This window comes from Perognathus longimembris, chromosome 15 (genome assembly GCF_023159225.1).
Source record: "Perognathus longimembris pacificus isolate PPM17 chromosome 15, ASM2315922v1, whole genome shotgun sequence".
NCBI lineage: Eukaryota > Metazoa > Chordata > Mammalia > Rodentia > Heteromyidae > Perognathus > Perognathus longimembris.
Genome location: NC_063175.1, coordinates 13,871,767 through 13,890,088, shown reverse-complemented (window position 1 = coordinate 13,890,088; position 18,322 = coordinate 13,871,767). Strand labels below are relative to the sequence as shown.

The window sequence follows — 18,322 nt, the reverse complement described above, 5'->3', positions numbered from 1 at the left end:
AGTGAGTGAGGGCTGGGATGGTTCAACCCTGCTGTGTTCTGCGGCACAGGGGTGTGCTGGGTTCTCCTTCAGATCTTCCCGACATCCCATCCATCTGTGTGAGCCTCTCTCCACTGTAGCATGTGTGGGCCTCTCTCCACTGCCTTTCTGGGTTCCCATCCCGCCCCCCCCAAAAAAAAAACCTTGCTGACTGAAGGGCTGGCAAAATTTGTGTTTGGAGAAAAGCATGCTGCCTACAACTCTGTGAGAAGCTCCAAGAACAAATTATATCAGCACAACTCCTGTTGGCATGAAGCTCCAACTCTCTTGGCGGGAAGACGAGACTTAAAGTCAAGAAACAAATCTGGCAGTGTTTCCGAGTATCAGAGGGCAGAGAACATTCTCTCCAGAGTGCAAAGTCCTTAAGGTGCATACTTTCTCTATGGTCTTTTCATTTTTCTAAATCAAGTTTTGTATTTTCTTGACATCTGCATTATAACTTCTTTTATAAATTTGATTTACCAGTAAACTCCCCTGGTTTCAGTATTCTCCACACCAAGATGTGGTGAGAAAAATCCCCTGCTTGGATTTTTTTGGCACTACGGCTGCCACCCTGGTTGGTAAAAAGGGGCCCAGTGTTTGTGTTATTGATAAGTTTCTCTTTTTTTGAAGATACAAGTCATTTTATAAACAAACATTTTTAATATGAGAAGTAAATATGCAGTCATGCCAGAAATAAACTATCTTCAACTTGAAGCTTTTCTTTTCCCAAAAGATACAAGATCATTTATTTTCAAAAGATAACAAGAGGTAGAGTGAAATCACATTCATACCTAGGAGGAACAATTTCAATTCATAATGAAGTACAAAGTTTTCATAAGCTTGAAATTTTAAAGAATTCTGGCACAATTATTCATTTTCATAATTTTATGAGTTACAAAAAAGAAAGCACTGATCATGGACTTTAATATTGTCTTTTTATGTGTTTTACTCAAAAAAAGTACAAATAATACTGAAGATGAAGTAGAGTCTCAGGTTTATCATATCTTGTATAAAAATATTGAGACATGTATTGAGCATAAGGAACATATTACTATATAGTCTGACATGTTTCACACTTCTATCTTTTCTGTTTGCTTCAAAAGATAAAAGAGGTAGGCTCAAAGGAAGCAAGTGCCTATCGTGTGACTAGACTTTCATTAAAATGTTGGCCATCTATAAAAATAAATCAAATACGTTTGTGAACCGAATTTAAGAAATCAAACATCTTCAATTAATAAATATCTTTCTAAGTTCTAAGCACTCAAATTAGCAAAGAAAAAGGACTACAAAAAAAATGGCTTTTGAAGCCTACCACTATTATAAAGTGAGGATTCTATTGTGTCCCTAAAACTTGAGATAAGTGAAAATGTAGATAATATATGCTTTGCACATTTGGCCTATCATTTAAATATAAGGATTTAATGTATATGACTAACATGGATTAATATTTGTATGTACTCTTCTCCGCTTTCTGCTGTTCAAGTTGAGAATGGCAGGTTGAAAACAATTCAGCAGGGAAGAGGAGAGCAGCGTGCCATTCACTCGCAATCAATGCTTCACGTCACTAGGAGAGGAAGTTCAGATTATGACAAATGGTCCCAAGAAGGCTTCCTGATTAAAACAGACTCTGATTCAAAGAGTAGGAAACTAAGGACTAATAAAAGGATGCGATTCCGACACAGATGCAAGTCAGAAAGGTTTGCTTCGAGAAAACCTTGTCCAAGCAATGGCAGAATAAGCAGAATCTCGCAATTTTTTGTTATGTGGATAATTTAACAGTAACATAAGACCATCAGTGTAGAGCTCCAGAAACTAAATAATAATGGAAGTAAAATGGAAAGATGATGACATTGAAATAAATGATCTCGTTGCTCTGTATAAATTTGTCCTTGAGTTCATTCCTACTCTGTTTATAGAAAGACAAGAATATAAACTCTATACTACTTACAGAGCTGTTATAAAGTATATTTTATATACACTGATTTTTCAATTAATGGTTCTATGAGGAAATTTTTCGAAGTCTATTAAGACATTTAAAATATATAAAATAAGTTCAGCCTCAAGATATTCTTATCATTGTACTGATCTTTAAAAATAAAGACATTTGGATATCAAAGAACTGGCATAAACTATGATTTAAAAAAGAATTGCTGACTATATAAAATTGAGCCCAAATGTTTGAAATGATCACTGATAAGATGCTTCCCTTTTATACAAAAGAAAATAATATATAGCTGCTTTGATCGTGGTCTCGTTGCAATTCTAGAAGTCACTGTAGAGAAGGTAGAAATTTTCACTCATATCATGCCAAAGCAGAAAGTTCAACTTGTCATTTCTGGGTGACACCTAAAGTTTGCTTCATATTTTCATACACCACATAACTGATGCCTACAGCAGGAAGCACCTTCATGAAATTTGGGGTGATGCCTCTGTAGAGCCCTGGTACTCCTTCTTTGGAAATGATTCGGCGAAAGAGGCCCATCATGTTCAACTGCTCAGTTCCTCCCACCATGGCTAGAAAAACATACATGTATTTTAAAATGGTAATTCAATATTCAAGCATATTTCATGAGTGTTACAATAAACGACTTAGATTCCAAAATGATGTCCAAAATGCCACACAAGGATAACATGCACCCCAAGGGAGCCAAGAAAATACCCTTTATAGAGCACCTAATACTGAGTTCTCTACCTATAGTAATGGTACTAGTCATGACAGGGTTTTTGTTTTACTTTTTCTTAACTTTTAGGTTATGTATTGAATTGTTCTGCCATTTAACCAAGCAATTTATGTGTACAATGCATCTTGTTTTTTTTTTTTTGTTTTTTTTTTGGCCAGTCCTGGGCCTTGGACTCAGGGCCTGAGCACTGTCCCTGGCTTCTTCCCGCTCAAGGCTAGCACTCTGCCACTTGAGCCACAGCGCCGCTTCTGGCCGTTTTCTGTATATGTGGTGCTGGGGAATCGAACCTAGGGCCTCGTGTATCCGAGGCAGGCACTCTTGCCACTAGGCTATATCCCCAGCCCCTGTACAATGCATCTTGAACTGTTCTTTACCGAGGAAGTGCCATGTGTTTGATACTGAGTTAATTACTTCCCATACTAGATAAAGTAAACATACACATTTAATAAATAAAGAATTAGAGACTTGGAGAGATGGAGAAATTCATCCTGAAATATTTAGTTAGCAAGTGGTAGAGCCAAGAGCCCACCGACTCTGAAGCTATAATTCACCATAACCGACCACCCCTTCCTTACTACTGAGCACATAAGGAAGAGCAGGTTCAATGCTGGGAAGTAGGAAAAGTAAGGCGACACTTTGGGAAGCTTAGAAAATGTGCTGGGGACTTTGGGCCTTGCCAACTATCTCAGTAGCAAGAAGGGAAAGCCTGTGTCATAGGCACAATACAATCGAGGGCAGGAACCCTACACAGCGAGGGACCTGGTGACTTTTGGACATGTACACAGAGCACCAAGAGGCTGCAGAGGGGCAGTACTGTTAAGGGTGGGACGGGGGGGCGGGGGGAGAGAGAGAATGGAGATGCAGCCAAGAATGAAGTGGGTTCTGATTACTAAAGGCTTTGGAATTGACTCTGGAGACACTGAAGAGTGACAGAGAGGTCTGAGTAGATATAAGATGACCAGACCAGCCAGGCACTGGTGGCTCCTGCCTGTAATCCTAGCTGATAAGGAAGCAGAAAAGTCCCTGAGACTCGCATTTCCAATTAGCCACCAAAACATCTGGAAGTGGAGCTTGTGGCTCAAGTGATAGCTAGCTTGAGCAGAAAACCTGCAGGACAGCACCCAGGGCCAGCATACATACAACATACAGACACACAGACAGACACACACACACACACACACACACACACACACACACACACACACACACAGATAAGAACCTGACTTAATAAATGACAAGTCTGGGGGCCATGCTAAGGCTTGGACTGGAACTTGCAGACAGAAGAGGAAGGTTCAGCAGGCTCATAACGTTTGGGCCAAACTGCCCACTATTGAATCCTAGCTCCACTATTTTACCACGTCTATAACCTTGTGCAAATTCTTCATTGCTCTCTACACCAGTTACTCTTCTGCAAAGTGTGGATAATACTGGCATTGTGTTCCTTAACATGCTGTGGTGAGAGAATACACATGAAACATTTAGTTTACTACTTCCTCTGCAGCCATGACTGTCTTGCAAGACTCCTACCTCAGTGCCTCTCCACATAGATTTCCTTGGCCTCCCTCCCTCCCTCTTCCATCCTCCCTCCCTCCCTTCTGTGATGTCCTGGGGCTTGTCCCTTCCCTTTTTTGCTCCAGGCTAGCACTCTGGTACACTTGAGCCACAGTTTCACTTCTAGTTTTTGTTTGTTTGTTGGTTGGTTGGTGGTGGTTAATTGGAGATAAAAAGTCTCACAGGCTTTCTTGCCCATGCTGGCTTCACACCATGATCCACAGATCTCAGTCTCTTGTGTAGCTAGATTAGGTATGAGCCCCCAGGACCCAACTAGAATCCTTTTTCTTGACTTATTTTTCCTTCCTGTGCTCATCTAGCTCCACCCGTCTTCCCAGTTCCAGCTAGAGTCAGGGAAGAGCCTCGATCTGTGCTCTCCTAACAAAGAGGAGGTGGTGTGATGTGCGTGCCTCCTCGACTCTACAACTTCTAACGGCACCCAGCCAGGCTCAAAGATTACTAGTAATTAGTGCATGAGCACTTGGTCAAAGGAGGGATGGGCACACTGGAGGACCAATTGGAGATGGAGCCATAATGCACAGCATTTACTGTTACAAAGAAGGAGCTGGTACCAGTGCCTGATGCCTTGTAACCCTAGCTACTCGGGAAGCTAAGATTTAAAGATCATGGTTCAAAGCCAGCCCAGACAGGAAAGTCTCTGAAACTCCTATCTCCAATAAACTACCAAAAAAGACCAGAAGTAAAGCTTTGGCTCTAGCAGTAGAGCACTAGCCTTGAGCAAAAGAAAAAGTTCTGAGACAGGTCCAGCCCCAGGACTGGCCATAAATGCATACATATACACAGACAGACAAACATAAATGGAATGAGGGAAAGATAGGGACGAATGATGGAAGAGGTAACATTGATCAAGATGCATCTTACTCACAAAATGACATGTTGAATTCAAACTCCTTTGTACAACTAAAGAGAATTTAAAATATATATGTGAAAAAATAAAAATGAAAGGAATAAGCAACAGTAAGTGACACTGACCATGGAAAGGGGAACTAAAGGAAAACGAAAGGCATCAGAATGCAAGCATGGAACAGCATGAAATGTCAGCAGTGGTAACCAGTGTGCTGGGAAAAGAATCAGGCTCAGAGTGCAGTGTCATCTGAGCCTGTGAAGGAGACCATCCCAGCGAGGAGTCCCAGATCACCACACTAGCAGCGACTCCAGCCATCACGTCTTAGGAATGTAACAAGTGCCAAATGCTTTATGCACATTGCCAATAGGTATTTCATTCCCATTCACAGAAGAAAATGAAAACCCAAGAACCTACCCCCAAACCCATCTACATATCAAACCTCATCAGGAAGCAGCGGCTTCCGGCTGTAACTAGCTCCTCAGGAGGATGAGGCTTAGGAACAAGGCTCAAAGCCAGCCAGGGCAGAAAAGTCTGAGAGATTCTAATTAATCAGAAAAAAGCAAAAAATGGAAAATGGGAAATCAACTGGTGGAACATGAGCTTTGAGAAAAAAAAAATCCAAATGAGAGTAAGAGCTCCAGTCCTAGCAAAAGAAAAATAAGGCCAAAGGGATACCAAACCTAACCTTGTACTTTTGTTACACACACACACACACACTCATTCTGCTTCTATATAAATCATGCATCCACATGCACTATATCTATGGCTTTGGAAAAGGGGGATTTAGAAAACAAATTGCTAAAAATTAGGAAGCTTAGGGAGGCTTGAGAATTCTTCCATTTAAAAACAAAACAAAGCAGCTGGGCACCAGTGGCCCTAGCCTGTCGGCCTAGCTACTCAGGAGGCCGAGGCCTGAGGAGAGCAGCTGGGAGCCAGCCTGGGCAGCAAAGCCCATGAGACCCTCTTCTCCAACAAACCCCTCAGAAAAGACCAGAAGTGGCCCTGTGCTTCAAGTGGTAGAGCACGAGCCTTGAGCAGAAGCAGCTCAGGACGGCGCCAGAGTCAAGGCTCAGGTACTGGCCCCCAAAAAGCATGTGGTTGACCCAGCACCATCCTTTAACCAAAGCCTCACCTTGAGCCTGCATTCGAGTCCTAACCAAAGACAAAGGATAACTGGCCAGCTGCCCGCAGGTGCTGGACAAGGCCCCGCAGCCCAGCAACACCATGACACCTGGGTTGACAGAGTCTTCTGCAAAATTTTCCAGCCAATAGGACTTCAAGAGCTGCCAAAAGGAAACAAGAAGAAAAATAATGAACAAACTGCTTTCACTCAGTATGAACAATTTCACAGAGTCTTGTCCTCAACAAAGACAGGTCACTCTGTGCATTGGGGTGTCAGGTTGTCACAGCTCTAGAGAGGAAAAGTCGGGATTCCGAACACAGGAGATCTGCACTGGTTGCTCAAACAAACATGGAAACCAACAGTATATAAAATGTTCTAAGATGTGAAGAACATTTCTCTACTTGGCAGAAAAAATTGGGAGGATTGTAGCTTGAGAACAGCCCAGCTCCCCTCCACCACCCCCCCAAAAAAGTAGCAGGATCCTTTCTTAATAAATAAGCATGGTAGCACACTACTGTAATCCTAGCTACGAAGGAAACAGAGATAGGAAGGTTGGGTGCTCTACCAATTGAGCCACACTTCCAGCCTGGCTCCTTGCTGATTATTTTTGGAGATAAAGACTGTCAGACTCTCCCCTGGGCTGGTCTCAAACATCACCCTCCAGGTCTCAATGATACACTTACATGGTTTGCATGGCAATTTCTTTTTTTTTTTTTTTTTTTTGGCCAGTCCTGGGCCTTGGACTCAGGGCCTGAGCACTGTCCCTGGCTTCTTCCCGCTCAAGGCTAGCACTCTGCCACTTGAGCCACAGCGCCCCCTCTGGCCGTTTTCTGTATATATGGTGCTGGGGAATCGAACCCAGGGCCTCGTGTATCCGAGGCAGGCACTCTTGCCACTAGGCCATATCCCCAGCCCCCTATGGCAATTTCTATATTCACACAAACAAGACTACAGATTAACCAACCCAAGAAGAGCCTGCGCAGTGGTCCTCTCGTCATGAGTAGCGTAGTACAGTCATCAGTGCAAATCAACAGTCTTTCATCAGCGCTGTCTAGTCTTATGCACAGCCATTATACTGTCACGCGCATGAGAGCACCACGGATCCATTCGCACTACAGGTACCACAAGCATCTGAGCGGCACCTTGCAATGGTGATGAGGAGGTGTCTATGATATCACTAGGCAACGGGAAAAATTTAGTTCCATTGTAACTGTCCTCATCTATGTGGCCTCTCCCTGACCTAAATATCACTATGTGTCCTATAACTGTACAGACACACCAGGGAAGAGTACTCAGTCAGTAGACAGAATGAAGATCTCACACCTGCTAGGACATGAATAAACCTTGAAGGTATTATTAGTAAGATCTTATTATGTTAAGGGAAGTGAGTCTGACACAAAATAACTAACATTGTTTAATGATACACTCAAATAGTTTAAACAATATAATTTTTGTATTTTTTATTATCAAACTGAATTACAGAGAGGTTACAGTTTCATACATTAGGCATTGGATACATTTCTTGTACTGTTACCTCGTCCCTCATTCCCCCTTCCCCCCCAATATGATAATTTTTATATTCTATTTTACTGTAATTTAAAAATTAATGTGATCTGACAGAAAGCCATTGAATGGTGTGCATTAACTGGGCTGATACGTATATGGGATATGCATTTATCTCAAGCTCTATTTTTAAGAAATAGGGGAATGTGCTCTAAGAAAGCCTTTATTATACATTCCTTCCTCCCCTGAGTTATAAATTGCATTCTTCAATATGTGTCCTGGCTTACATGTATCATGCACATCAGACTACACTGCTCAAGTTTTTGTCTTGTCCATCTTCCCACCGTATCTCCAGGTTTTCCTTTCCTTTCCTTCCCTTCCTTTCCTTCCTCCCTCTCTTATTCTTTTCCTCTCTCCTCCCTCTCTTTCTCTCTTGGTCTCTCTCTCTCTCTCTCTCTCTCTCTCTCTTAGATACTAGGAGTCAAACCAGGGCCTTGTGCATGTTAGATAAATACCAAGCCCTTGCTCTGTTGAGACACAGTCTCATTATGGAAATGAGGATGGTCTAGAAGTCACTATGTAGTGAAAACTGGCCTCAAACTCTTGATGTTTCCCCTCAGCCTCCCAAATGTCTGGATTGCAGGTGTGAGCCCCGGTGCCTGGCTCAAGCCTTCAGTTGGTGAACGCATCCGAAGACTTTCTTCCACCCCCTGCCTCTAAGCATCTCACCCAGGGCTTCTGAACGGGGTATGCTCTGTAAATGCTCATCAGACTCATAAAATATGGAGGACTGAGCTCAGATTTGTATTTTGGTTTAATTTGTTTATCCAGTAGTTAATTTATACCAAAAAAAAAAATGTGACATTGTGTTGCTGCCTCCCCCAGGGTGAAAGAAAAATCCCTCAAAGGAGAAAGGGCTGTTCAAAGTAGAATGTAAGCCAGACACTGGTGTCATCCTAGATACTCAACAGGCTGAGATCTGAGGGTCGCAGTTCAAAGTCAGACCAAGCAAGAAAGTCCTCTTATCTCCAATTAACTTCCAAAAAGAAGAAAAAAAAAACAGTCTAAGTGGAGCTTTAGTTCAGTAGTAGAGCTCTAGCCTTAATTAAAATAGCTCAAGGGCACTGTCCATAGCCAGATTTCAAGCCCCAAGACTAGCACCAAAACAAAAAACAAAAAAAGTAGGATGTAGGATGTATTCATGAATAAAACTGTCACAAGAAAATTCTTTGATGTTATTGGTGTGTATCAACTCAAATTAAAATGCATGTTTATTCAAATTAAGAGAAGGGAAGGGGAAGGGGATGTATAGAGAGGGAGGGCAGAGTAGAGAAGAGGAGAGGACATAAAGAGGGAAGGAAAAGGGAGGAGAAGAGGGAAGAGTAGGGGAGAGGGAGAAGAAGGTGAGGGACAAGGAGCGTCCCAAACATCTTCAAAGCAAATATCTGAATTCAAGACCACTGTCTACATTAACAAAAAGAATTCACAAAGCAATCTAACAAGAAAGTCGTTCTGTGCACACAGGATCCCATACCCAAGGCATCTACAGAGAGATTAAACAGAGTATGCATAATTTTATAGTGAGCTAAGAATGCATGCCTCAGAACTACATTGGCAGAGTCGAAAACACTGCTACAAACTCACCTCATACACAGCGAGATCGATGCCCGCATAAGGTAGGATGCCCAGCAAATTGGGAACATAACCTTTGTAAAAAGCCCCAGTGCCTTCATGTTTCAAAATCTTCTTGGCACAATCATATATTCCAAAATATTGCCCAGTTTTGCCAACTGCTAGCCGGGTTTTCAAAACCTGGATAGGAAAGAAGGTAACAAGATAACCATTTTTTTTACTAATTCATGATGGAAATCAACAGGAGCAAATTTTCGGGCACACAACTACCTAATAAATCTTGTCATTCAAAGACAACCCTTTGGTGGCCATGCTCTCCCTCATGTAGGGGCCGAGACCAGTGCCGGGATGGTGGACTTTGTGGGCAGAGGATCTGAAGGAGAGAAGTGATGAGGAATGGAAATAAGATGAACCTCTCAGTGTAACCATAAAATGAACTGGTGCATGGGCCAGGCTCTTGTGGCTCTCACCTGTACTCCTAGTTACTCAGGAAGAGATTGTGGTTTGAAGCCAGTCCTAGAAGGAAACTCTGTGAATTCTAATCTCCAATTAACCACTAAGAAATGGCACTATGGCTCAAGTGATAGAGTGCCAGCCTTGAGTGAAAGAGCTTCAAAGACAGCCCTCATGTCCTGAATTTAAGCCCTACTACCAACCTCAAAGAAAGACAGAAAGAAAAGGAAAGAGAGAGAAGGAAGGAGGGAGGAAGGGAGGGAGGGAGGGAGGGAGGGACTGGAAGACAAGGAGAATGAAGGTATAAAAGATAAATGACAATGTCAAAGTTTCTAGCTTGTCACACAACATGGGGGCTGTTGCAAAGATGAAATGGTGATGCTATTAATTAAGAGGGAAAACATTAGCAAAAGACTTAAAGGAATGTGTGGGGTAGATATATAGATAGGAGCAATCATTATTTACATACGTACCACAATGTGAGGGTGTATTTTACTTATGTCCTACCAGTTATTAACAACCCTTCTTATATCGATACAGATTTGATCTCTACAATTAATATGCTTGTTCCAGGGTAGGAGTTCACAAACATTTTTCAGTAAAGGTCAGCTAGTATTTCAGTCTTTGCAGCCCTGAAATATGAGGGATCTGTTGCATATTGTTTTCCTCTTGTTTTCTGTCATGTGTGTGCGCGCACGCATACGCATGCTGACACTGGGGCCTGAACTCAGGGCCTGGTGCTCTCGTTTGGCTTTTCTACTCAAGGCTGATTCTCTACCACTTGAGTCAAAAACTCCACTTCCTCTTCTTATCCTTTTTTCTTTGTCCTTTTCTTCTCTTTTCTTTTTTTGTCTTTTTGCTGGCCATTGGGCTTGAACTCAGGGCCTAGGTGCTGACCCTGAGCTGCTTTTGGCTTTACCACTTGAGCCACAGAGCCACTTCTGGCTTTTTCTGAGGTGGTTGACTGGAGATAAGAGTCTCACAGATTTTCCTGCCTAGGCTGGCTTCACACCGCGATCCTCGGTCTCAGCCTCCTGAGTAGCTGCGATTACAGGAGTGAGCCACCAGAGCCCAGCCTCTGCCTATCTTTTAAAACTGTAAAAGCCACTCTTAACTACACAAAACAGTCCATAGGTCTCTAGTTTGCCAACACATATTCTGATGGAGAATTAACATGATATCATCAAATCCTGAGGTTTTATATTAAAATGAATGTTCAGAAATGCTCTGGGGGGGGAATGGGAACAATGAGTCTCAGGAACTCTGTGGTAGCCAGCCTTGGAGACAGTTCACAGATCCTAATTCCCAGCCATGAGCAGCGGGCTGTGGTCCCCCTCTCATACTACCAGGGTTGATCTGTGACCAAAGATGGCGGTGTTCCTCTTGGGTGTACCTGCTTGCTCTCACCAGCTGTTTCTCATCACTACTGTGTTGTGAAGATACTCAGGCAAACAAGAGAAAGGGCTACTCAAGGAAGAACCGATACTTCCAGTCAATGGCCACGGCTGAGGGAGCAAGCTTTGAGGTTCACCCACTCGTGGTCATTGTTCAGCTGGAAGCTGACAACAGTGCAGTCCGACCCTGACTACAGGCTGTGAAAAGCCTCGAGCCAGAGGAACCCAGCTCAGCTGCTCCCAGCTTCCTGACCACAGAAAACAGTGAGATAATAAATGCTTGTTGCTTTGAACTGTTCACTTGGGGAGAACTTATTACACAATACATAGCTGATGCAAAGAGCCCTGAGCACCTACAGTTACAAATATACCACAGCAGTACTTACCTCCATGGGATAGATAAACGTCTGTGCCGTGGCTCCAGCCAAAGAACCAGAAATAAATCTCTCGGAGGTTCGTATTTGCTGTCCTTCCTCAGTAAGCAACTTCTTGTACTGCGTGAATAAGATTTTAGATGCACATTAATACCTGCTACGGCCTCAACTGTGCCCGCAGGGGGTTCTGAACTCTAACCCACAAAGCAATGGATTAGGAGATGGAGCCGTTAGAGGCGGGTTTGGTTAGATAAGGTGATAATGGTAGAGAACTCATGACAGGATGCACATTCCCACAGGAGGAGAGCCCAGAGGGGTTGCCTTTCAATGATGTACACACAGCGAAAGACGCATCTGACCCCTCAGCAGGAAGGCAGCTATTGCCTGGCACCAGTGGCTCAAACCTATAATCCCAGCTACTTATGAGGCTGAGAGCTGAGGAGCCTGGTTCAAGGCCCCAGCAGCATAGTCCATGAGACTGTTGTCTCCAATTAACCACCAAAAAATCAGAAGTGGAGCTGTGGCTCAAATGGGAGAGCATCAGTTAAGAGACAGCACCCAGGCCCTGAGTCAAGACTGACCCATACACACATAGGGAGGGAGGGAAGGAGGGAGGGAGGGAGGGAGGGAGGGAGGGAGGGAGGGAGGGAGGGAGGGAGGGAGGGAGGGAGGGAAGGAGGGAGGGAAGGAAACAAGGAAGAAATCTGCAAACAAGGAGAGTTTTTATCCTCTCTTGAAACCAAATTGCCTGGCCCTTCCAAACTATGAGAAATAAAGTTCTATTGTTAAAGCCACATAGACAGTGGTATTTCCTTCAGAAAGCCAAGCTAAGCCATTAGCAAAATACAAATAAAGTCCTACAAATGACCTCATCTATAATGTGCTGATGGCAGATCAAAATGCTGATTTACATCACCAATACCTAGCAGAGAAGCAAAGCATAAGTGCTAGCACCTTCAATGTACTGAAGAGTGGTTTCCAGTTAGAGTTTCACATAACACAAGCTGTTCCTTGGCTAAAACAGAATAAGAGCTTTCATTCCCAGGTGCCCAGAAAAAAATAGGGTTAAGAAAGTTTTTTAGATATTTGCTCCTATAATTTCTTTTTAAAGAGAAATTGATTTTCAGCAATGTGAATAGAACCAAAATGAAAGTAGTGGTCAAACCATCTTTGTCCATATTTAACAAACAAATATTAACAACTTAGAGGACAGTTTCTGGTAGATGTGCATTTAATTAGACAAACACACTGATCCCAGTACTTCTGGGCCCCCCCAGGACCAAAGCAACCCAACAGAGATAACTGGACCGAGGGCAAAACTATGACCAAATGAAGTCAAAGTATTAACTAGTCTGGATGCTTCTACTATGGGATCTGGAGTCAGGCAAGTATGTGCCAGAACCTCTGAGCCAGGTGGCCCAGACAAGTTCATGAACTTGTTTGAGTTGCCATATCTAACGGGAGGGTCTTGAGTTCAAGATCACAGTGGGCTACATGGGTAATTCTCCATCTCAAAAAAAGAAAGAAAGGAGGGAGGGAGGGAGGGAGGGAGGGAGGGAGGGAGGGAGGGAAGGAAGGAAGGAAGGAAGGAAGGAAGGAAGGAAGGGAGGGAGGGAGGGAAAGAGGGAGGGGAAGAAGTTCTTAAGCATTTCCATGAAATATTTCCATAATGTCCCCACTTCTAGTCCAACCTTACTTTACTCTTCTGCAATACTTCCACTACTCCTTCAGCTAATCCTCTTTTAGTATAAATCCACTCGTTTCCCTTCCCTGCCTAAGATGCCTACGAGCCTTCACTGTATTCAGGATGAAGTAGAATCCTAGCACACCTGGGTTGCGCCTCCTTCCATCATCCTCTAACCAGAATCGCCCTCCCCTCCACCTGAGGCACAGAACCACCTAATGCTCCTTCGGCCTCTCCTTAAAATCTCCATCTTCCCCTCATCGAATGGCTGGAGATTCCAGCAGCTACCGGCTCTAATTCAGGCCCCTGCAGCTCGGTCTTCTCACTCATTCAGCTACTGGTCAAACTGTGAAAACAAACAGCTAGTGTCCCTCTATGCAATGACCACCCAAACACTGTACAACTTCATCCAAAGACTGATGATGCATCTGAGAGAGCTATAGACGAGGCTTAGCTATCTAAATGACCAGTTATTTCATAAAAAGAACACATCCAAATCCAAAAGTGAGCTTTCTTGGTACTCTGGAAGATTTGAGAATATAGGCAACATGCCATTTACCCCTGAAGTACTTAGAACTCACTAGAGAAGCAATGTGGTTTTCCATTAACCAATGGAAAACCAACTACTCTGCGATCCAGGGCTGTAAGGAGGCTGGCGGAGGGTTTGGGATGGAATGCTCAGAAAATGCCTCTCTCAGGAAGATGGCCTGAAGAGAACCTGAAGGGATGAGTGGAGCTTCTGTAGGAGGAGAGAACGTAAAGCAGCATCACAGACAGAGGCCACAAGAGCCCGGGGCCGTGCGGCAAGGAGGGCTTTCTCTTGCTGAGGCGGTGTGCGGGAATGAGAATGCTGTAGGAGCTCAGGGAAGTGGCTAGCGACTGGAAAATGGTGCAAAGTGCCCTGTGCAAGTTTGCTTTCAAATACCCCAAACTCTCTCCTACTGAGATAATGGCATTATTTTTTATTATGTTAGGCTCTGGCTCTCTTATCATGAAACCAAATTGTGTGGTTAGAAAATTCAATACTCATGAGTTGAATGCTCAAACATTCACAAAAGGAAAAATACCTTTCCCCAAAATGGGTTCCAATTACATTCTTGAGGCTAGCCATTCTTCAGTGTTTCTTTTCTTTTGACATGGTTTATTTTTTAAAAGATGCAGCTAAAACTTTATCACAGACTACATGGAGCTATAGACAGTGACAGTCTGTCAATGTTTCTGGGATGCTGCTTGATCTCCTCGTAAGGACATCACTAGACTTTATAATCTGCCTAAGTCATTCTGCTGTTCCATATCAAAACACTTTTTTCCAAAATAACCTAAAATTTATTTAAAATACAACCAGAAATTGTGGGGTGAATTTAAATTCCAAGGCCCTACTAGTCCATGATAAACAATGATGAAATAAAAGACAAAACTAGACAGCTCAACTTCTAAGGATCATGGGAAAAACTAGACTGCAATATTTCTTATTACTCTTATATTTCCTTTTACCCTCTGGCTAGGAGGAAACAATACCCTAAGCTAAGTCAATGAATGTCAGCAAAGAAGCTGATTCAGAGGTAAGCATATTCACTTCTTTCATATTTATTTACTCAACAATTACACTTAATTACAAGTACTGCACTCAACTTCAGTGTGGCAGCCCCATAAGAAGCCTGGCTCCTGAACTCAGTTCCAGGTTACAGCAATGTCAAGTCACAAATGCAGTCTACCTTTCCTTTCAGAACAAGTTAGAGAAGAAAAAACATGCTGGGTTGGGGTGTGATTTAAGTGGTATAGCACCTGTCTACCAAGCACAAGGCCCTGAGCTCAAACCCAAGTAGGACCAAGAACAAAAAAATGCTTTCTTTATGAACCACGAGATTCAGAATTTACTCACAAGTAATCACTGAGTTCATTAAGTCTAATCTTTTAGGAGAAATTCCTCACGGAGTTTATATTAAAAAGTACATGTGTTAACACAAGAAATCTAAAATTGATGTATGTGAATCTTCACTGAATCTTTTTAGTAACTTGTCTTTGCTCAAAATTTCCATAGAGGATGACAATTACCTGTTCATATGCCCAAAACTTCACAGCTGTCTCTGGAGCAATTTTAATGACATTTGTGCCATTTCCTCTCCAAAGGGAACGAATACCCCCTTCTTTTACCATCTGCCGAAAGCCACCAAGTATGTTCACTGATTTTGAACCGTGAACCTAAAAACAAAAGCAAAAATAATATAAAATTGGCTGCATACTTCTGATATGGTACTAAATGAGTTATATAATCTCTTTTCAATACTGTTTATTTAGTGTTCAGGAGATCTATTTGAAAATAAAATCTATAATAATGGGAGGAATTATGACCACATACTTTTCTCTTCCTTTTTGGGGCAGAGGTCTGTGTCTGACTCTAAAACTAGGAATTTAATTGTTATCTTCAGCAGGGGAAATGGAGAGAACATGATCAAAATTAAGTGATTATGAACACTATACATAAAATGATGGGAACCATGTGATATATTACACTAAACACCTTTGAAGCAAGAGAAATAAAAAAGAGAATTCCAAAATAGTAATCCAGATATGAACGACAAACAGGTCTAAAAATGAACTGGATATTATATATATATCAGCGCCTTAGAAACTAGAATGTACATAGCCTGAAGCCAAAAGGGGAAATGTGCCTTAACCTTATAGCTTATCTCCTAAGGTCTTGGGAGATCAACTTAATAAATTTAAAACAACATGCATCTACAGCTCAGCCCAGTTAATGCTGATAAGTTAGTGGTGATGAATTAAGTTAGGGATGATGAATTACTCAGCTGATACCACAGATGAGGTAGTTCTTTAAATATGCCAGGATTTATGTTTAGCTATATATGAAAGTGAATTAATCTAATATATTAAAATAGTTTTAGTTCCAGTTTTTTCAGCATAGAGACAATGAGAAATTACCACTAAAAGTAGATGGAAGGGAGGGAGGGAGGAAGGGAGGGAGGGAGGAAGGGAGGAAGGGAGGAAGGGAGGGAGGGAGGGAAGGAGGGAAGGAGAGAAGGAAAGAAGGAAGGGGGAAGGAGGGAAGGAAGGAGATCTAGAGAAGAAAGGGGGAAAGAAGGAAGGAGGGAGGGAGGGAAGGTAGGGAGAGGAGGGAGGAAAAGGAGGAAAGGAAGGGAAGAAGGAAGGAAGGAAGGAAGGAAGGAAGGAAGGAAGGAAGGAAGGAAGGGCAGGAGGGAGGGAGGGAGGGAGGGACGGAGGGAGGGAGGAAAAGAAGGAGAGAAGGAAGAAGGGAGGGGAGGAAAGCTGGGGAGGGAGGGAGGAAGGGAAGGGAAAGAGTGGGGAGGAAGGAGGAAAGGAAAGAGAGAAAGGAGATCGAAGAAGCTGATGACTGAAGGTCAACCACACAGCCAGAATGTAACAGGGCCCAAATAACAATGCTGGGACACCAAAGGCTGGGGTGAGCCTCCCGGCAGTGCCGAGTATTTATTGTTCCACACCAATGCCAATGAAGTACAGGATTAAGACTCCACGGCAAGAGGACACGAGACGCTCTGTAGTTGGTATTTCCCTGGACTAAGCCCTCAATACTTCCTTTACTTTGCTGATTTTAATCTTTCTCTTTACACTGAAATAAACCATGACCATGGGTGTAGTATCTTTTTGAGTACTGTGAGTATATCAAACCTGAATATGACTTTGGAAACTACCTCAAATTTGCAGAAAGGAAAGTCCTGGAAAATCAAGGTTGGTTCAAATAAATAAACTTCACAATCGATTTTATAAAAAGAGGAGTGCTTGTTTAAGCTTCTTTAAGGTCAATTTGCTATCATTCCTAGTCACATATACCAATTCCCTCCCCTTTTCTTAAAGACCATGTTGTTCCCTAAAGTTGGAGATATGGATACATTCTGAAAATCTTGGAAATTGGGCCAGGCTCAGTAGCTCATACCTGTACTCCAGATATTCAGGAGATGAAAATCAGGAGTATTGTAGTTCAAGACCAAGTCTAGGCAAAAAGTGAGGCAGACCTCACTAATGTCTCAACAAATGGGTTTGGGGTCCATGCCCGAGGCGAGCCCAAGCCAAAATGCCAGAGCACATCTAAAACATAACTAAAGCAAAAGAGAACTGAAAACATGGCTCAAGCAATAGAACATCTGTCTAGCAAGATGAGGCCCCGAGTTCAAATCGCAGTACCATCAAAATAAAAGCAGAAATATTTTTGCACAAAAGTCTTAAACATAAAAGTGTGTGTGTGTGTGTGTGTGTATATATATATATATATATATATATCACAACTTTTAAAAAAATTTCCGCAGCTACTCTATTTCAGTAGGTTATTCCAATGTGTCAGTGTCTTGGGCTGTTTGTCTTGTAGGAACACATCCTGTTAGTCACCATCTTGGAATGAGGAAGAATGAGTTCTCGGTGACTGTACACAGCTGAGAACCAGGAGCTCAAGCAGCAAAGAGGAGCCATTCCCAGGCCAGCTCATGAGAAAGCGCAAGTGGGTATCACGGGTAGCCTGAGAATGAACACCTGCCTAGCTGAGCTACACATGCATTACATGCAGTTTTAACCACGTTTATTAAAGATAATACTTTTAATCATTTTTTAACTTAAATGAAACTTTCCACACATCACTCAGCTCCATGGAGGTGAGAAGCTCTCAGCCAGCCCCACGTGATTGTCAGTCACGTTGAAATCTTTCTGTGGCCTACTGAATGTCTTTCTGCCTTTGAATTAAATGAAGATCTGCCTCCCCAAAAAGCACCAAAGTGCACATTATAGTCATCCTCCTGAGTCCAAAAGGCCATGCAACGTGCTCAAATGAAGCGCACCGTGGCAGGTCCTTCGGGGAAGCTTGGTGGTGATGTGGAAGAAGGGAATTGAGCAGGCGCGGCACCGGCCGGAGCGCCCCGCCTGCGGAGCGGCAGTGCCGCTTTCTCCGTGTGATCTCCTCGGAGCCAGGCACCCTGAGCATCGAGCGTCTACTGCACTGATTCACTTCCATTCCCCGCTGCGAGGAAACAGCACAGCCAGCCAATAAACC

The 18,322-nt window shown here is 42.9% G+C and overlaps 1 protein-coding gene across 1 annotated transcript in view; it reads right to left on the bottom strand.

Moving 5' to 3' along the window:
* Positions 1-737: 737 nt before the first annotated feature.
* The window catches only part of LOC125364053 (calcium-binding mitochondrial carrier protein SCaMC-1), a 36,525-nt gene continuing 18,940 nt past the window's right edge, over positions 738-18,322 (bottom strand). Inside the window, exons 6-10 of the mRNA XM_048363469.1 lie at positions 15,340-15,486; positions 11,613-11,720; positions 9,392-9,559; positions 6,254-6,404; positions 738-2,535 (exon numbers count right to left, since the gene is read on the bottom strand). Coding sequence (XP_048219426.1) covers positions 2,351-2,535; positions 6,254-6,404; positions 9,392-9,559; positions 11,613-11,720; positions 15,340-15,486 — 759 coding nt within the window. The 3' untranslated portion in view covers positions 738-2,350. The remainder of the gene's footprint in view (positions 2,536-6,253; positions 6,405-9,391; positions 9,560-11,612; positions 11,721-15,339; positions 15,487-18,322) is intronic.